The 16,202-nt window shown below is 40.2% G+C and overlaps 3 protein-coding genes across 3 annotated transcripts in view; all 3 read left to right on the forward strand.

The window, feature by feature from the left end:
• LOC308110682 (protocadherin alpha-C2-like) overlaps positions 1-1,523 on the forward strand; it is a gene marked incomplete at its 3' end in the record, with an annotated part of 2,331 nt that extends 808 nt beyond the window's left edge. Inside the window, exon 1 of the mRNA XM_080465140.1 lies at positions 1-1,523. This exon is cut by the window's left edge and continues 808 nt beyond it. Coding sequence (XP_080321266.1) covers positions 1-1,523 — 1,523 coding nt within the window.
• LOC308110667 (protocadherin gamma-A4-like) overlaps positions 1-15,930 on the forward strand; it is a gene marked incomplete at its 5' end in the record, with an annotated part of 26,707 nt that extends 10,777 nt beyond the window's left edge. Inside the window, 2 exons of the mRNA XM_080465105.1 lie at positions 13,058-13,093; positions 14,145-15,930. Coding sequence (XP_080321231.1) covers positions 13,058-13,069 — 12 coding nt within the window. The 3' untranslated portion in view covers positions 13,070-13,093; positions 14,145-15,930. The remainder of the gene's footprint in view (positions 1-13,057; positions 13,094-14,144) is intronic.
• LOC308111456 (uncharacterized protein) lies at positions 2,378-12,674 on the forward strand (the record flags this gene model as incomplete). Its single annotated transcript, XM_080466358.1, has 5 exons — positions 2,378-4,771; positions 7,198-8,268; positions 9,893-10,013; positions 10,629-11,705; positions 12,670-12,674. The coding sequence occupies 5 exons, from the start codon at positions 2,378-2,380 to the stop codon at positions 12,672-12,674; spliced, it is 4,668 nt and encodes a 1,555-aa protein (XP_080322484.1).
• Positions 15,931-16,202: the final 272 nt, after the last annotated feature.

Here is a 16,202-nt window from a genome sequence, read left to right on the forward strand (position 1 = left end):
ATCCTAGAACTGGTGAAATTACAGTTAAAGGGATGTTAAATTATGAAGATTTCAAGATTTATGATATGGAAGTTATAGCTACTGATGAAGGAACTAATAGTTTATCAGGACAATGCACCATTAAAATTATAGTTGAGGACATGAATGACAACCACCCAGAAATATCTATAAAATCATTTCAGAGTCCTGTGAATGAAAACATAGAATTAGACACAGTTATAGCTGTAGTTAGTGTTAATGATAAAGACTCGGGTGATAATGGTGTTGTTGATTTAAGTATTCCTAAAAATATGCCTTTCAAACTGAGGGAGTCTTCTGATAACTATTATGAATTAGTGGTGTCGGAGCCATTAGACCGTGAGAAAGTCCCAGAATATGATATCACTTTCACTGTCACAGACAGAGGCTCTCCTCCTTTATCTGACAATGAAACTATGACTTTAGAGCTGCTGGATGTCAATGACAACGTTCCACAGTTCACGCAGTCATTTCATACCATACGTGTCATGGAGAATAATGCACCTGGAGCCTTGCTCAGCTCCCTCACTGCCTTTGACCCCGACCTCCATGAAAACCAGTATTTAGTTTATTTCATCATAGAGAAGGAGATAGCCAACACCTCCATGTCCATGCTGTTCTCCATCAATCCAGAGAACGGGAATCTTTATGCACTGAAAACTTTTGACTATGAGATTGAGAAGGACTTTCTTTTCCACATCGAGGCCAGAGACTCTGGCTCTCCTCCACTCAGCAGCAATGTGACTGTCCACATCATTATTGTGGACCAGAATGACAATGCTCCAGTTATTGTCTCTCCATGGCGTGCTCATGGCTCAGTGGTGGAGGAAAAGATCCCCAGATCCACTGATAAAGGCTCCCTGGTGGCCAAAGTCATCGCCTTGGACACTGACTCAGTGCACAACTCTCGGATTACCTACCAGTTTCTCCAGGTGACTGATGCCACCTTGTTCAGTCTGGACCAATACAACGGAGAGATCCGGACTATGAGGATGTTCAGCTACAGAGACCCACGTCACCAGCGGCTGGTTGTTATTGCCAAGGACAATGGACAGCCTGCTCTCTCTGCTACAGTCACCATCAAGCTGTCCACAGTGGAGACTGCAGTGAAGGCCTACTCCGACATGACTGAGGTGCCTCTGGAATATGACATCTTCTCAGACCTCAACCTGTACTTGGTGATCGGTCTGGGTTCAGTGTCATTTCTGCTGCTCATCACCATCCTGGTCACCATCGTGCTCAAATGTCAGAAACCCAAGCCCAGCAAAACAGCTGCTCCCTGCAGGAACAGTGTGCTCAGTGAGAGGAACTCCACCATTGCTGACTCCACTCTGGTCTCCAACGATGCCTATTGGTACAGTTTGTTTCTGGCAGAGACCAGGAAAGGAAAACTGGTGGTCAGACAGCCTGCGCCGAAAGGCTCCAGATACATCGTGTCCAGTATCCCGAGAGGGACAGGTCTGACTGACACTAGTGACTCGGCACCGTCCACTCTGCAGGTATGAATATGTACTTCTTTTCATCAACATCATCAACAACAACAGAATATGATTTTAAACAAAACATCTCCTCTTATTTTTTTCTTAAATCCCGCTTCATTTTATATTTGGTTTTTGACCTCCTGCAGCCCCAAGTTGAAGGCATGTTCATAATGTCTAAAAAATAGATATCAAATTTGCTTTCTAAAAACTGTAACAATTACGAATAAATGTCAAGGTGCATAAAAACATTGTCAGTTCAAAAGTGTGACAAGAGCAACTTTCTGGTACTGTTGATATTTTTCCTCAACCACTTCTCCTATGCAGATGACACTACAACACAGCCACTTTATTATTATTATTATTATTATTATTATTATTATTATTATTATTATTATTATTATTATTATTATTATTATTTCACATTTGAATTCAAAATATTTTTGAATCGAATGTGCTCTATGGAGAACGAAACTTGAACGATTATGAGAATCTTATCAATTTCGAAATATCCAAACTCATGGAATTGATTTTAACAAAAAACTAATACAAACGTCATAATTATGTGTATCTTTTTAAAAATACAAAGGGTGGCGCTGTTTTGTAAAAAAAATATAACAACAAAAAAGATCTGGCAGCTCTCTGTGGCGGTGACGCCTCTTCGTGTCTTTTCTTTGCGTCGTAAATCGGACAGCTCCGTAGTGCTGAAGCGTCATTCCTATTACCGCAATGCACTTTCTTAAAAGACAAACGGGATTTCATGTCTGATTTGAGGTTGTGATCGATGCTGCTTCGGTTAAAGTTCGTCTCGTGGAAACCTTTTTTTCTGTTTGTTTTAAACGTCTTGCACCAGCAAAACAATGGATCTCGTTGTGACAATGATGGCGTGCAAAAGGTACGTGCTGCTCGTTGTTCTGATCCATTTGGCCTCAGTCCGCAACATATCAACTTCAGTGACTCAATATTCAATACCAGAAGAAATGAAAGAAGGGTCTTCTGTTGCAAATCTTGCCACCGATCTCGGCTTGGATGTTAAAACGCTGAATCAGAGGAAGATGCGTTTGGACATAATCTCGAACAAAAAATATCTGGATGTGAATAGAGAGACCGGTGAACTGTATATCGCAGAGAAAATTGATCGGGAAAGCATATGCCCTTCCAAAGCGTCAGCTTTTTGTTATCTCAAACTGGAATTAATACTTGAAAATCCGGTGCGAATTTTTAATATCGAAGTGGAAATTTTGGACATGAACGACAACGCCCCGCAGTTTAGAAGAGACGTCATTAATTTAGACATATCTGAATCGACTCCAAAAGGAGAACGATTTTCATTGAGCAATGCGGTAGATCCGGATATTGGATCGAATTCAGTAAAAACGTATCATCTGAGTGAAAGTGAATACTTTAATATCGAAGTACAAACTGGGAGAGACGGGTCAAAGTTTGCAGATTTAATCCTCAAAAGGACGTTAGATCGAGAGCAGCAGGCTGTTCATAACTTGATTCTCACAGCTGTAGATGGAGGAACACCTGCTCGATCTGGTACTGCCAGTGTTATTGTTCGTGTTTTGGATACTAATGACAATGCTCCAAAATTTGAGAAAACCAACATGAGTATAAAAATATTGGAAAATTCTCCCATTGGAAGTCTTGTAATTGATTTGAATGCAATAGATTTAGATGAAGGTTCAAATTCTGACATTACATACACATACAGTTTATATACACAAGAGAAAACACAAGAAACATTTAACCTGAATCCTAGAACTGGTGAAATTACAGTTAAAGGAATGTTAAATTATGAGGATTTCAAGATTTATGATATGGAAGTTATAGCTACTGATAAAGGAACTAATAGTTTATCAGGACAATGCACCATTAAAATTCTAGTTGAGGACATGAATGACAACCACCCAGAAATATCTATAAAATCATTTCAGAGTCCTGTGAATGAAAACATAGAATTAGACACAGTTATAGCTGTAGTTAGTGTTAATGATAAAGACTCTGATGAGAATGGTATTGTTGATTTAAGTATCCCTAAAAATATGCCTTTCAAACTGAGGGAGTCTTCTGATAACTATTATGAATTAGTGGTGTCGGAGCCATTAGACCGTGAGAAAGTCCCAGAATATGATATCACTTTCACTGTCACAGACAGAGGCTCTCCTCCTTTATCTGACAATGAAACTATGACTTTAGAGCTGCTGGATGTCAATGACAATGTTCCACAGTTCACGCAGTCATTTTATACCATACGTGTCATGGAGAATAACGCACCTGGAGCCTTGCTCAGCTCCCTCACTGCCTTTGACCCTGACCTCCATGAAAACCAGTATCTAGTTTATTTCATCATAGAGAAGGAGATAGCCAACACATCCATGTCCATGCTGTTCTCCATCAATCCAGAGAACGGGAATCTTTATGCATTGAAAACTTTTGACTATGAGATTGAGAAGGACTTTCTTTTCCACATCGAGGCCAGAGACTCTGGCTCTCCTCCACTCAGCAGCAATGTGACTGTCCACATCATTATTGTGGACCAGAATGACAATGCTCCAGTTATTGTCTCTCCATGGCGTGCTCACGGCTCAGTGGTGGAGGAAAAGATCCCCAGATCCACTGATAAAGGCTCCCTGGTGGCCAAAGTCATCGCCTTGGACACTGACTCAGTACACAACTCTCGGATTACCTACCAGTTTCTCCAGGTGACTGATGCCACCTTGTTCAGTCTGGACCAATACAATGGAGAGATCCGGACTATGAGGATGTTCAGCTACAGAGATCCACGTCACCAGCGGCTGGTTGTTATTGCCAAGGACAATGGACAGCCTGCTCTCTCTGCTACAGTCACCATCAAGCTGTCCACAGTGGAAACTGCAGTGAAGGCCTACTCTGACATGACCGAGGTGCCTCTGGAATATGACATCTTCTCAGACCTCAACCTGTACTTGGTGATCGGTCTGGGTTCAGTGTCATTTCTGCTGCTCATCACCATCCTGGTCACCATCGTGCTCAAATGTCAGAAACCCAAGCCCAGCAAAACAGCTGCTCCCTGCAGGAACAGTGTGCTCAGTGAGAGGAACTCCACCATCGCTGACTCCACTCTGGTCTCCAACGATGCCTACTGGTACAGTTTGTTTCTGGCAGAGACCAGGAAAGGAAAGCTGGTGGTCAGACAGCCTGCGCCCAAAGGCTCCAGATACATCGTGTCCAGCATCCCGAGAGGGACAGGTCTGACTGATACTAGTGACTCAGCACCGTCCACTCTGCAGGTATGAATGAGCATCAATTATTTGTTTTCATTAAAATAATTGGCAACTCTTGAAAAATATTTCTAGATGGAAAGAAAATGTGTCACATTTCAAAGACCTGCTTTATATACAGTTTATATATAGAGAGAGAGAGAGAGAGAGAGAGAGAGAGAGAGAGAGAGAGAGAGAGAGAGAGAGAGAGAGAGAGAGAGAGAGAGAGAGAGAGAGAGAGAGAGAGAGAGAGAGACATGTATTTTGAATGGCATTACTTCCTTCTTAAAACGTATAGATAACTATTTTCACTCTTGTGTTTACATTTAAAAACAGTAGTAGTGGGACATCCATTCTGATAATAGTCTAGTATCTATTTAGCAATTAAATCACACCGGAGTACTTAATTACCAAAGAATGAATTGTTGAATGGACGACATATAGATTTTACAATTATATATATTAGTTTCTTAGATAAAGAAATAAAACGCTACTTCTTTAGAAAAACAAAAAAAGTTTACATATTGTATACTGAATGAAAGAAGCGTGTGGTTACCTGTGATTAAAAACGAACTACTTTAAGAATATTTTTTATTATCGATGCCTAAAAGTCAAACGCACAGAAATGTGTGCATCGTTATATTTTAAGACGAATGTCGTTCAGGATAGCGATACGATAAAGACAATTTTATACAAAAAGATGGTGTTTAAAAATCTAACAAAAAAACAAAACAAAAAACAACTACAACACTGACGAAACATCCACAATGAAGTGCCCTCTTTTCTTAGAGTACACCGCAGTAATTTTGAATACCAGAAATATTTTTGCAGCATGTTTTGTCACTACATTTTCTCCTCGAGGAGGTAATACTCGGACAGAGCTGTCTATGTCGCTGCTCTCTAGAAAAACGTACAAACTGATGAAGTAATGGTTTTCACGGTTGTTCACTCGAGTCTGCGCAGTCAGACATATTTCTCTAAACCTCTTCCAGTATGAGGACGCAGAATTGATCGTTCAAAGGACCTCGTTACGTGTTTATCGGAAACAGAAATAATTACATCTCGGTGTCTCACCACATCACCTATTTAAGGTTTCAGAGAAGGATTTTTGTTTCTCAATGGCTCCTCCTGTTCTACAGTATTCGTTGATATGGTACGTCTCAGTATTTTTCTTTCTCTCTACCGTCATTCACTCGGTGGCTTCAGTTACGCATTATTCGGTTCCGGAGGAGATGGACGAAGGCTCGATCGTGGCGAATCTCGCAATAGATCTGGGCTTAGATGTGAAGACTTTGAGTAAAAGAAAAATGCGCATCGATGTCGTCGGCAATAAAAAATATCTGGATATCAACAAAGACACGGGAGAGCTGTTTATTTTGGAGAGGATAGATAGAGAGTTTTTATGTCCCCTCAAGACGACAACAACGTGTTTTCTGAGATTAGACGCTACGATTGAAAATCCGATCCGGATGTTTAATATTGAAGTGGAAATCTTGGATATTAACGACAATGCTCCTCATTTCCGGAGGGGCACGATGCATTTAGATATATCAGAGTCAAGTCCGATTGGAGAGAGATTTTCACTAAACAACGCTGCAGATCCAGATGTTGGAACAAATTCTGTGAAAAATTACCACCTGGGTGCAAGCGAACATTTCTCAGTTGAAATACAGACGGGGCGAGATGGAACAAAGTTTGCAGACTTGATTCTGAAAAAAGCTTTAGACCGAGAGCAGCAGGCTGTTCATGATCTGATTCTCACTGCTGTGGACGGAGGTGTGCCCACGCGCACAGGTACAGCCAGCATAATTGTTCGCGTGCTTGACGTGAACGACAACGCCCCTTCATTTGACAAGGACAAATACTTTGTGAATGTGATGGAGAACTCACCAATTGGCAGTTTAGTGATTAAATTGAATGCAACAGATTTAGATGAAGGATCCAATTCAGATATTGTTTATTCATATAGTTTGTATACATCAGAGAGAACACAAAATGTGTTCAAGTTGAATCAAGAAAATGGTGAAATCAGAGTGAAAGAGATGATTAATTATGAAGATTTCAAACTTTATGAAATGGAGGTGATAGCCAGTGACAAGGGGGTTCACTCCTTATCAGGACACTGTAACCTGACAATACAGGTAACAGACATGAATGACAATCACCCGGAAATTTCTATCAAATCATTTAAAAGTCCAATCAAAGAACATGAGCCCCTAGACACAGTTATAGCTGTAGTTAGTGTTAATGATAAAGACTCAGGTGATAATGGTGTTGTTGATTTAAGTATTCCTAAAAATATGCCTTTCAAACTGAGGGAGTCTTCTGATAACTATTATGAATTAGTGGTGTCGGAGCCATTAGACCGTGAGAAAGTCCCAGAATATGATATCACTTTCACTGTCACAGACAGAGGCTCTCCTCCTTTATCTGACAATGAAACTATGACTTTAGAGCTGCTGGATGTCAATGACAATGTTCCACAGTTCACACAGTCATTTTATACCATACGTGTCATGGAGAATAATGCACCTGGAGCCTTGCTCAGCTCCCTCACTGCCTTTGACCCTGACCTCCATGAAAACCAGTATCTAGTTTATTTCATCATAGAGAAGGAGATAGCCAACACCTCCATGTCCATGCTGTTCTCCATCAATCCAGAGAACGGGAATCTTTATGCACTGAAAACGTTTGACTATGAGATTGAGAAGGACTTTCTTTTCCACATCGAGGCCAGAGACTCTGGCTCTCCTCCACTCAGCAGCAATGTGACTGTCCACATCATTATTGTGGACCAGAATGACAATGCTCCAGTTATTGTCTCTCCATGGCGTGCTCACGGCTCAGTGGTGGAGGAAAAGATCCCCAGATCCACTGATAAAGGCTCCCTGGTGGCCAAAGTCATCGCCTTGGACACTGATTCAGTACACAACTCTCGGATTACCTACCAGTTTCTCCAGGTGACTGATGCCACCTTGTTCAGTCTGGACCAATACAATGGAGAGATCCGGACTATGAGGATGTTCAGCTACAGAGACCCACGTCACCAGCGGCTGGTTGTTATTGCCAAGGACAATGGACAGCCTGCTCTCTCTGCTACAGTCACCATCAAGCTGTCCACAGTGGAAACTGCAGTGAAGGCCTACTCTGATATGACTGAGGTGCCTCTGGAATATGACATCTTCTCAGACCTCAACCTGTACTTGGTGATCGGTCTGGGTTCAGTGTCATTTCTGCTGCTCATCACCATCCTGGTCACCATCGTGCTCAAGTGTCAGAAACCCAAGCCCAGCAAAACAGCTGCTCCCTGCAGGAACAGTGTGCTCAGTGAGAGGAACTCCACCATCGCTGACTCCACTCTGGTCTCCAACGATGCCTACTGGTACAGTTTGTTTCTGGCAGAGACCAGGAAAGGAAAGCTGGTGGTCAGACAGCCTGTGCCCAAGGGCTCCAGATACATCGTGTCCAGTATCCCGAGAGGGACAGGTCTGACTGATACTAGTGACTCAGCAGCTTCTACTCTGCAGGTATGAAAAATATGTCTACATGGCTTTCATTTGACTTCTTTCATAACACATAAAAATTGTCTTCATTTTGCAAATGACTGCATTTCTCTAGGATTCTGATAATTCTGCCTGTTTTGTCTACTTTTTAGCCTTGCACCCCGCATTTCAAAACCTTTTCTCAAAGTAAACAAAACATTGTAAAGTTAAAGACCCAGTGATACACAGCAATGTGTCATACAATGATTCATTCATTTCTGAAAGGGAGTTTTCATTTAAATTTCCATACTTTTATAAAAAAAAAATAACATTAGCAATAAAACATATTTTTCCATTAACTTGATTTCTGCTCGTTTTATAAAAACATATATTTGAATTAATTTTATATAAAAAATAAATAATTGTGGCTTGATGTGGAGCACTTAATCATGAACATGAATACAAAGTCACAACAAGCAAACTAAAGTTGTCAGACAATTAGGAAATTTCTGAACTCACTTACAACACTGCTTTTACGCACAGGCCTCTGATTTACGCCATTTTTACGCACAGGCACCCGTGCGTAAAACTCGTGCGAAAGGCGAAATGAAAAGGATATAGTGGATCAAACATATTGCTTCTCAAGTCAGTGGTTATACATCTGACTAAAAACACCACCCTCTCCCCCAAAAAGAAAGAAATGAAAGAAAAAAACCTAAAAATAAAGAATGGGGATTTAGAAATTAAATATAATTTGTTCCGCATTTCGTGTTGTTGGAAAAAAAAAAAAACGTCTCAAAAAATTCACATTTTCTATTTTTTAAAACACATATAAACCTACTTTTTTTTTTAGTTACAAACAATTTAAAGCATTTGTTGTTTTTAGTATAATTATTTTTCTTTTGGTGTTCCCGGAAAAAACGCAATTTCGTTGAGGTCCTAATACTCGCGTTAGCTCATTGGTCTGAGTCAGTGATCACATGGAGTTGCGTCATTTCTGGTTAAAATGAGCTGCTTTTTCTGATGATTGTGACATTTGTTCCTTCTGAGAGGATTCACACCTTCGCTTCATCAAGTTTGAAGGTGTTGCATCCTGAAAATACTCAAAATGATGTTACGTGTCGGACCGCTGTTCGGGGGCGGGTACGTGTCTGCATATCTCTGCCTGTCTGCCATCGTGAGCACGGTATGGACTGTCACCCATTATTCTGTTCCAGAAGAAATGGAGGAAGGATCTGTCGTTGCTAATTTAGCTGCAGATTTGGGATTGGACGTCAAGACGTTAAATGAACGAAAAATGCGCATAGATGTCGTCGCGAATAAGAAATATCTCGATATAAACAAAAACACAGGGGAGCTGTTTATTTCTGAAAGAATAGATAGGGAGTTTCTGTGTCCTTCTAAAACAACGTCATCATCTTACTGTTTTCTGAAACTAGACGCTACAATTGAAAATCCGATACGAATGTTTAATATTGAGGTCGAAATTACGGACATAAATGACAACGCTCCTCATTTTCGACGAGGAACAATGCATTTGGACATATCAGAGTCAAGTCCTGTTGGAGAGAGATTCTCACTAAACAACGCTGCAGATCCAGATGTTGGAACAAATTCTGTGAAAAATTACCACCTGGGTGCAAGCGAACATTTTGCCCTTGAAATTCAGACCGGAAGAGATGGATCAAAGTTTGCAGACTTGATTTTGAAGAAAGCTTTAGACCGAGAGCAGCAGGCTGTTCATAATCTGATTCTCACTGCTGTGGACGGAGGTGTGCCCACGCGCACAGGTACAGCCAGCATAATTGTTCGCGTGCTTGATGTGAACGACAACGCCCCTTCATTTGACAAGGACAAATACTTTGTGAATGTGATGGAGAACTCACCAATTGGCAGTTTAGTGATTCAATTAAATGCCACAGATTTAGATGAAGGATCCAATTCAGATATTGTTTATTCATATAGTTTGTATACATCAGAGAGAACACAAAATGTGTTCAAGTTGAATCAAGAAAATGGTGAAATCAGAGTGAAAGAGATGATTAATTATGAAGATTTCAAACTTTATGAAATGGAGGTGATAGCCAGTGACAAGGGAGTTCACTCCTTATCTGGACACTGTAACCTGACAATACAGGTAACAGACATGAATGACAATCACCCAGAAATTTCTATCAAATCATTTAAAAGTCCAATCAAAGAACATGAGCCCCTAGACACAGTTATAGCTGTAGTTAGTGTTAATGATAAAGACTCAGGTGATAATGGTGTTGTTGATTTAAGTATTCCTAAAAATATGCCTTTCAAACTGAGGGAGTCTTCTGATAACTATTATGAATTAGTGGTGTCGGAGCCATTAGACCGTGAGAAAGTCCCAGAATATGATATCACTTTCACTGTCACAGACAGAGGCTCTCCTCCTTTATCTGACAATGAAACTATGACTTTAGAGCTGCTGGATGTCAATGACAATGTTCCACAGTTCACACAGTCATTTTATACCATACGTGTCATGGAGAATAATGCACCTGGAGCCTTGCTCAGCTCCCTCACTGCCTTTGACCCTGACCTCCATGAAAACCAGTATCTAGTTTATTTCATCATAGAGAAGGAGATAGCCAACACCTCCATGTCCATGCTGTTCTCCATCAATCCAGAGAACGGGAATCTTTATGCACTGAAAACGTTTGACTATGAGATTGAGAAGGACTTTCTTTTCCACATCGAGGCCAGAGACTCTGGCTCTCCTCCACTCAGCAGCAATGTGACTGTCCACATCATTATTGTGGACCAGAATGACAATGCTCCAGTTATTGTCTCTCCATGGCGTGCTCACGGCTCAGTGGTGGAGGAAAAGATCCCCAGATCCACTGATAAAGGCTCCCTGGTGGCCAAAGTCATCGCCTTGGACACTGATTCAGTACACAACTCTCGGATTACCTACCAGTTTCTCCAGGTGACTGATGCCACCTTGTTCAGTCTGGACCAATACAACGGAGAGATCCGGACTATGAGGATGTTCAGCTACAGAGACCCACGTCACCAGCGGCTGGTTGTTATTGCCAAGGACAATGGACAGCCTGCTCTCTCTGCTACAGTCACCATCAAGCTGTCCACAGTGGAAACTGCAGTGAAGGCCTACTCTGATATGACTGAGGTGCCTCTGGAATATGACATCTTCTCAGACCTCAACCTGTACTTGGTGATCGGTCTGGGTTCAGTGTCATTTCTGCTGCTCATCACCATCCTGGTCACCATCGTGCTCAAGTGTCAGAAACCCAAGCCCAGCAAAACAGCTGCTCCCTGCAGGAACAGTGTGCTCAGTGAGAGGAACTCCACCATCGCTGACTCCACTCTGGTCTCCAACGATGCCTACTGGTACAGTTTGTTTCTGGCAGAGACCAGGAAAGGAAAGCTGGTGGTCAGACAGCCTGCGCCCAAAGGCTCCAGATACATCGTGTCCAGTATCCCGAGAGGGACAGGTCTGACTGACACTAGTGACTCAGCACCGTCCACTCTGCAGGTATCAATATCAATCAACTTCTCTGCTGTTTCAAAAAAATCTTATCTTCCAAAATAATTTTTTTTTTATCAAGATATGTCCTTCAAACTGTAGTTTACTTATTTATTGTTGGTAGTCAAGCATACTTTATTTTACATGTAGTTTAAATCAAATAAAATTCTAATTTTGAGAAACGAGAGCAACCATAATTATGAAACTGAAATTCTTTTCTAAATTCTGTGACAATGTATATTTTCATCAAACCAAGAATATCAAAAGACTAAAAGAAATGATCTATAAAGACATTTTAATTGCATCCAATATGCAAGTACCATGATTATCTGCACAGACGTGTGTGCGTGCATGTGTGCCTGTGTGTGTAAGTGATAGAGAGCATTCAATATACAGAAAAGCTAACTACATTAAACCCTCCACCACATAATATAAGGCAAGTCAATATATTACAGTAATTTCAACTGAAAGTATAGAATAGAAGTTAAATACCAGTGATTTTATAAGCAACCATAATACAAAGATATCAAAAGAGTAGCTACATGAATCAATTTAAAAAAAAAATTGTCATTGAACATTTCTTGTGGGTTCACACAGGAGTACTTTGTGTGTAATCACAGTTGTCCCCCCCCCCCCGGCCCCCTAAATATTCATGGAATTGTTGTGTCTTTTTAGTTTCACTGAAAACAATCAATACACTTTAGATTCATGTGAAAATGATCAACTGTTCACTAAACGATCTACTAATGATGTGCACTGTAGACCACTGTCATTATTCATATACAGTATATATGTTCTTTAATACATAGTATTTTAACAAATGATTGTTAGGCACAGAGTATACTAAGATTTGATGATCCACAGCCACAAGGAGACTCCACTCTAACCTAACAGATCCCTGCAAGTTCGTGGCGCACTGTCTTTGTTTACAGGTTGAACACAGCCTGCTGACTGGGAGGACCTTTTTGAACTTAACTGTGCTTTTTTTTCTGAAGCCACATCTCTCTCTCTCTCTCTCTCTCTCTCTCTCTCTCTCTCTCTCTCTCTCTCTCTCTCTCTCTCTCTCTCTCTCATGGTAAGTATGCTGCTGCTTTAAAAAGTTACTGAACTGCTACATCTAAAACCTTTCTTTACCCCTTCTATTTTCTATTCAAGTCTTTTATTTACGATCATACTAAACAAATACCCAAACATTTGATATGTAGTACTTCATCATCGTTCCTGTTTACGATAAGATTCATTTACAGACAATCCTTCTATGCTTGAAATTGACTTGACCTGACTTCTGAATTGCTTGTTTTTTTTCTCCCCACTCTAAAGTACCCTAAATGAGGGAAGTCCACTCTGCAGCTGGAGGTATGCAGGAGTCTCACTCAATTGCCCTGGATAACCTTTTTGAATTATGTCACAGATGTTATCTCAAAAGTTTGTTTTTTAATGTTTGTTTTGTTCAGTTGATAGTTTTGTGTTTTGTTTAATTTCTTTCTAACATTTATTTTTTAATCTGCCAAAGATGAATTCCCATCAGACACATCTTGCCAGATCTGACTCACATGATAATGAATATATATAATATGGTCATCGCCCCAATAATACAGCTCTTAATTATATTAGATTGTTCTTTGAACATTAGTCTATGAAGCACTCATCATGGCAGCTGAGAAAAGTTCGTTCTGTGGCAGACAATCAGTTTGATTAATCAGGATTAAAACTACTTTCCAAGCCGTTGAATTTTGGTGAACAAATTGAAAGTCACGTACAGGTACAGACGGTAACTGATCTGATCCACACCCCTGTACAGTCGACCCAGATAAACTCATTGTTGCCATATACTGACTTTGCTTTTCCAAAATCTGCCTTTTTCTATTAACAGCTGAGTGAAGAATAGTTTGATGTCTTATTGAAAGCACTGCTGTTGTCAAAAGAAAATTACGCATGCAATAATAATTTGCCTTCACCTACTACTGACCCATCACTAATACATTCAGAATATATTCTATTTTTTGAAGGAATTTGACTGTGCAGTTCATATCTGGTGTGGTGTAATTGACCGGCTGCTACTGACTCCACAGTATGATGCTTTTAAACATGAAAGATTCTCTTCTGCTGTAGTCTGAGTTGTGACCTAATTCTTTGTGCAGGAGAGGCCCAAAGAGAAACCAGTCACCCAGTTACCTAGCAACCGCTCTCCTTCCCCTAATCGTGGAGCATGGTATTCATTGATAGGTCACGCCACCAACCCTACTACATGTTCAAGGATCTGGCCAATCCCTCCACCGTCTCTGTCCTCTGCCTGAAGCCCCACTGTCTGATTGACAGACGTCAGCTGCATGAGATATGTTCATCTGGCCAGTCATCATGAGACTCTGCTTGTTTTAACTGTCTGATTCTCGTGTCTCGTTTGCAGGCATCCACCACCAGCAGCAGCAGTTCAACTTGAAGCCCCCCCCCCCTCTCTTCCTCCAGCTGCACCCTGGGCTGACGCTGACAAGAGAGTCTCCAGTGAGGAAAGGAAAAACCCCTGAACGTAACATCGCCCCATGCCCATCTTGCTCTGCCAGTTCCTTGTTCCTCACACAATAAGTGGATGTCATGTCACAACACCAATGGACGATGGTGACTAATCAAAAACATGACCTCACTCCTCTTTTTATTGAGCACATGAAAGCCAATCAACAATGCCTCTCTTTCCATTCAGTATGCATGATCAGACTGCATGGCTTCAGCCACACTTGAAGACTTGCTTACAAACGAAGTACAAGAAGAGATATGGGACTGGGGCAAATAAGCCACGCCAGAAGATGTTTCGAAGATGCCAGGCCATGGACTATACCAGTGTACAAGGGATTGTTGAAATGCCTTTAAGAGACTGGTTTCCCTCTCTGAAGAAGAAACATGTGGTGAATTTCTTAATGTGTGCTTTATCTTACCCTCAAAAAGTGTTGTTCTAAAATGTGTAGGTAACTAGGAAGGGAAAAGCAGCACAAGTGAATATCAAAAAAGCACCAACCTACAATTTCACAGCATGAAATTGAAGGGAATCAGTATTTTATGAGTGTGGTAATGTTGTGATTTCTGTTTTGTACCATTTTCTGCGCTTCAAAACCTGTGGTAGGCCTAAATGCAGGAGTTGGAGTGCTGAATGATTCAGCTCATGAGTGAATGAAATAGATTGAGAAAGTGGCCTTTTGTCATCATGCCTTTCTGTTTTTGCATGGGATGTTTGAAGCTACTGTAATAGCTTTTGTGTTTTTATGACATGTAATTTCAGTTTGAGCAGTTAAATCACACTGTTAAATGTTTTTTTTTTTTACTTCAAAACAAGATTGAGATAACATTCTTATGGAATCGCTATGACTTATTACTTCATATTTTCCTTATAACCAGTACTTAAACATGTATTAAGAAGAAAATGCTTGGTAGCTGAATTACAGTTACATACGCTAAGTACATTCCCATTTAAAAGTCAAGTGAATCATATGTTTGAATATTTTGTCTGATTCCTTCATGGACATTGCTGGAGAGGGAGACGTTGCAGTGGAATTATACATAAGTGGATGCATTGAGTATTTTAGTCTTTCAGATTAGATCGGTTGATGTATCCTCATAAAAAGTCCAAGATCTGCTATATGTCTTTTAATCCTCAGAACTAAACATTTCTGCTTGGATACAAGTTCTGGCTACACGACATTGCCGAACATGGGCTAGGGTTCGGGTTCGGGTTCACCCAATTAAAGTTTATGTACATTACTGATTACTGTGTATATCTGCATATGCATCATTTGTGAAATGGGACACAAATATAACTTACATATGGTATGTCATGACAGTCTTTTTGAATATGCCTTTTTTTTTCTTCTTTTTTTTTTTAAATTCACAGTGCTTTAGCATCTTTTAAATGTGAACCAAATCGTGAAACTTCTGTGCCATAAGATTTATAAGCGAACTCATATGTGAAAGAAAAAAAACAAAACAAAACTGTCTGGTCAAGTTTTTTAGCACAGCTCATATTGCTTTACTTGTAGGAAGTGTAATGTGTTACAGGCCAACATATGCATTAGGTGCTTTTGTACAGTGGTACTTTTATGGTGCAACATAGTAACATGTGTAATGTGAGTTAACTGTATGCTTTAACCTGGTCCGTATGATCTATTAAAAACACACAACAATTTCAGTGCTGTTGTTTGGAATGTCTTGACATTTGTGGCATTTTTATGAAAAAAAAAAAGTTTGAATTCAGACTAAAATTAAAGTAACTATCAGAATTGTAATGCATACAATTAGGGTATCATATCAAATGATTTTTGCTATGTTTCTGATCATGTTCATCTATCTTCTATACTGCTTTATACCTGTGGGAGGAAACTCTAGTATCAAAAAACAAAAGACAACAACCCTGCAGCCCTGTGATCAAGTTACAAAAATATTTAATTTAAAAGTATTTTTACTACCTATGTCTGGTCCA

This window comes from Lipophrys pholis (genome assembly GCF_963383615.2).
Source record: "Lipophrys pholis genome assembly, chromosome: 6".
Lineage (NCBI taxonomy): Eukaryota > Metazoa > Chordata > Actinopteri > Blenniiformes > Blenniidae > Lipophrys > Lipophrys pholis.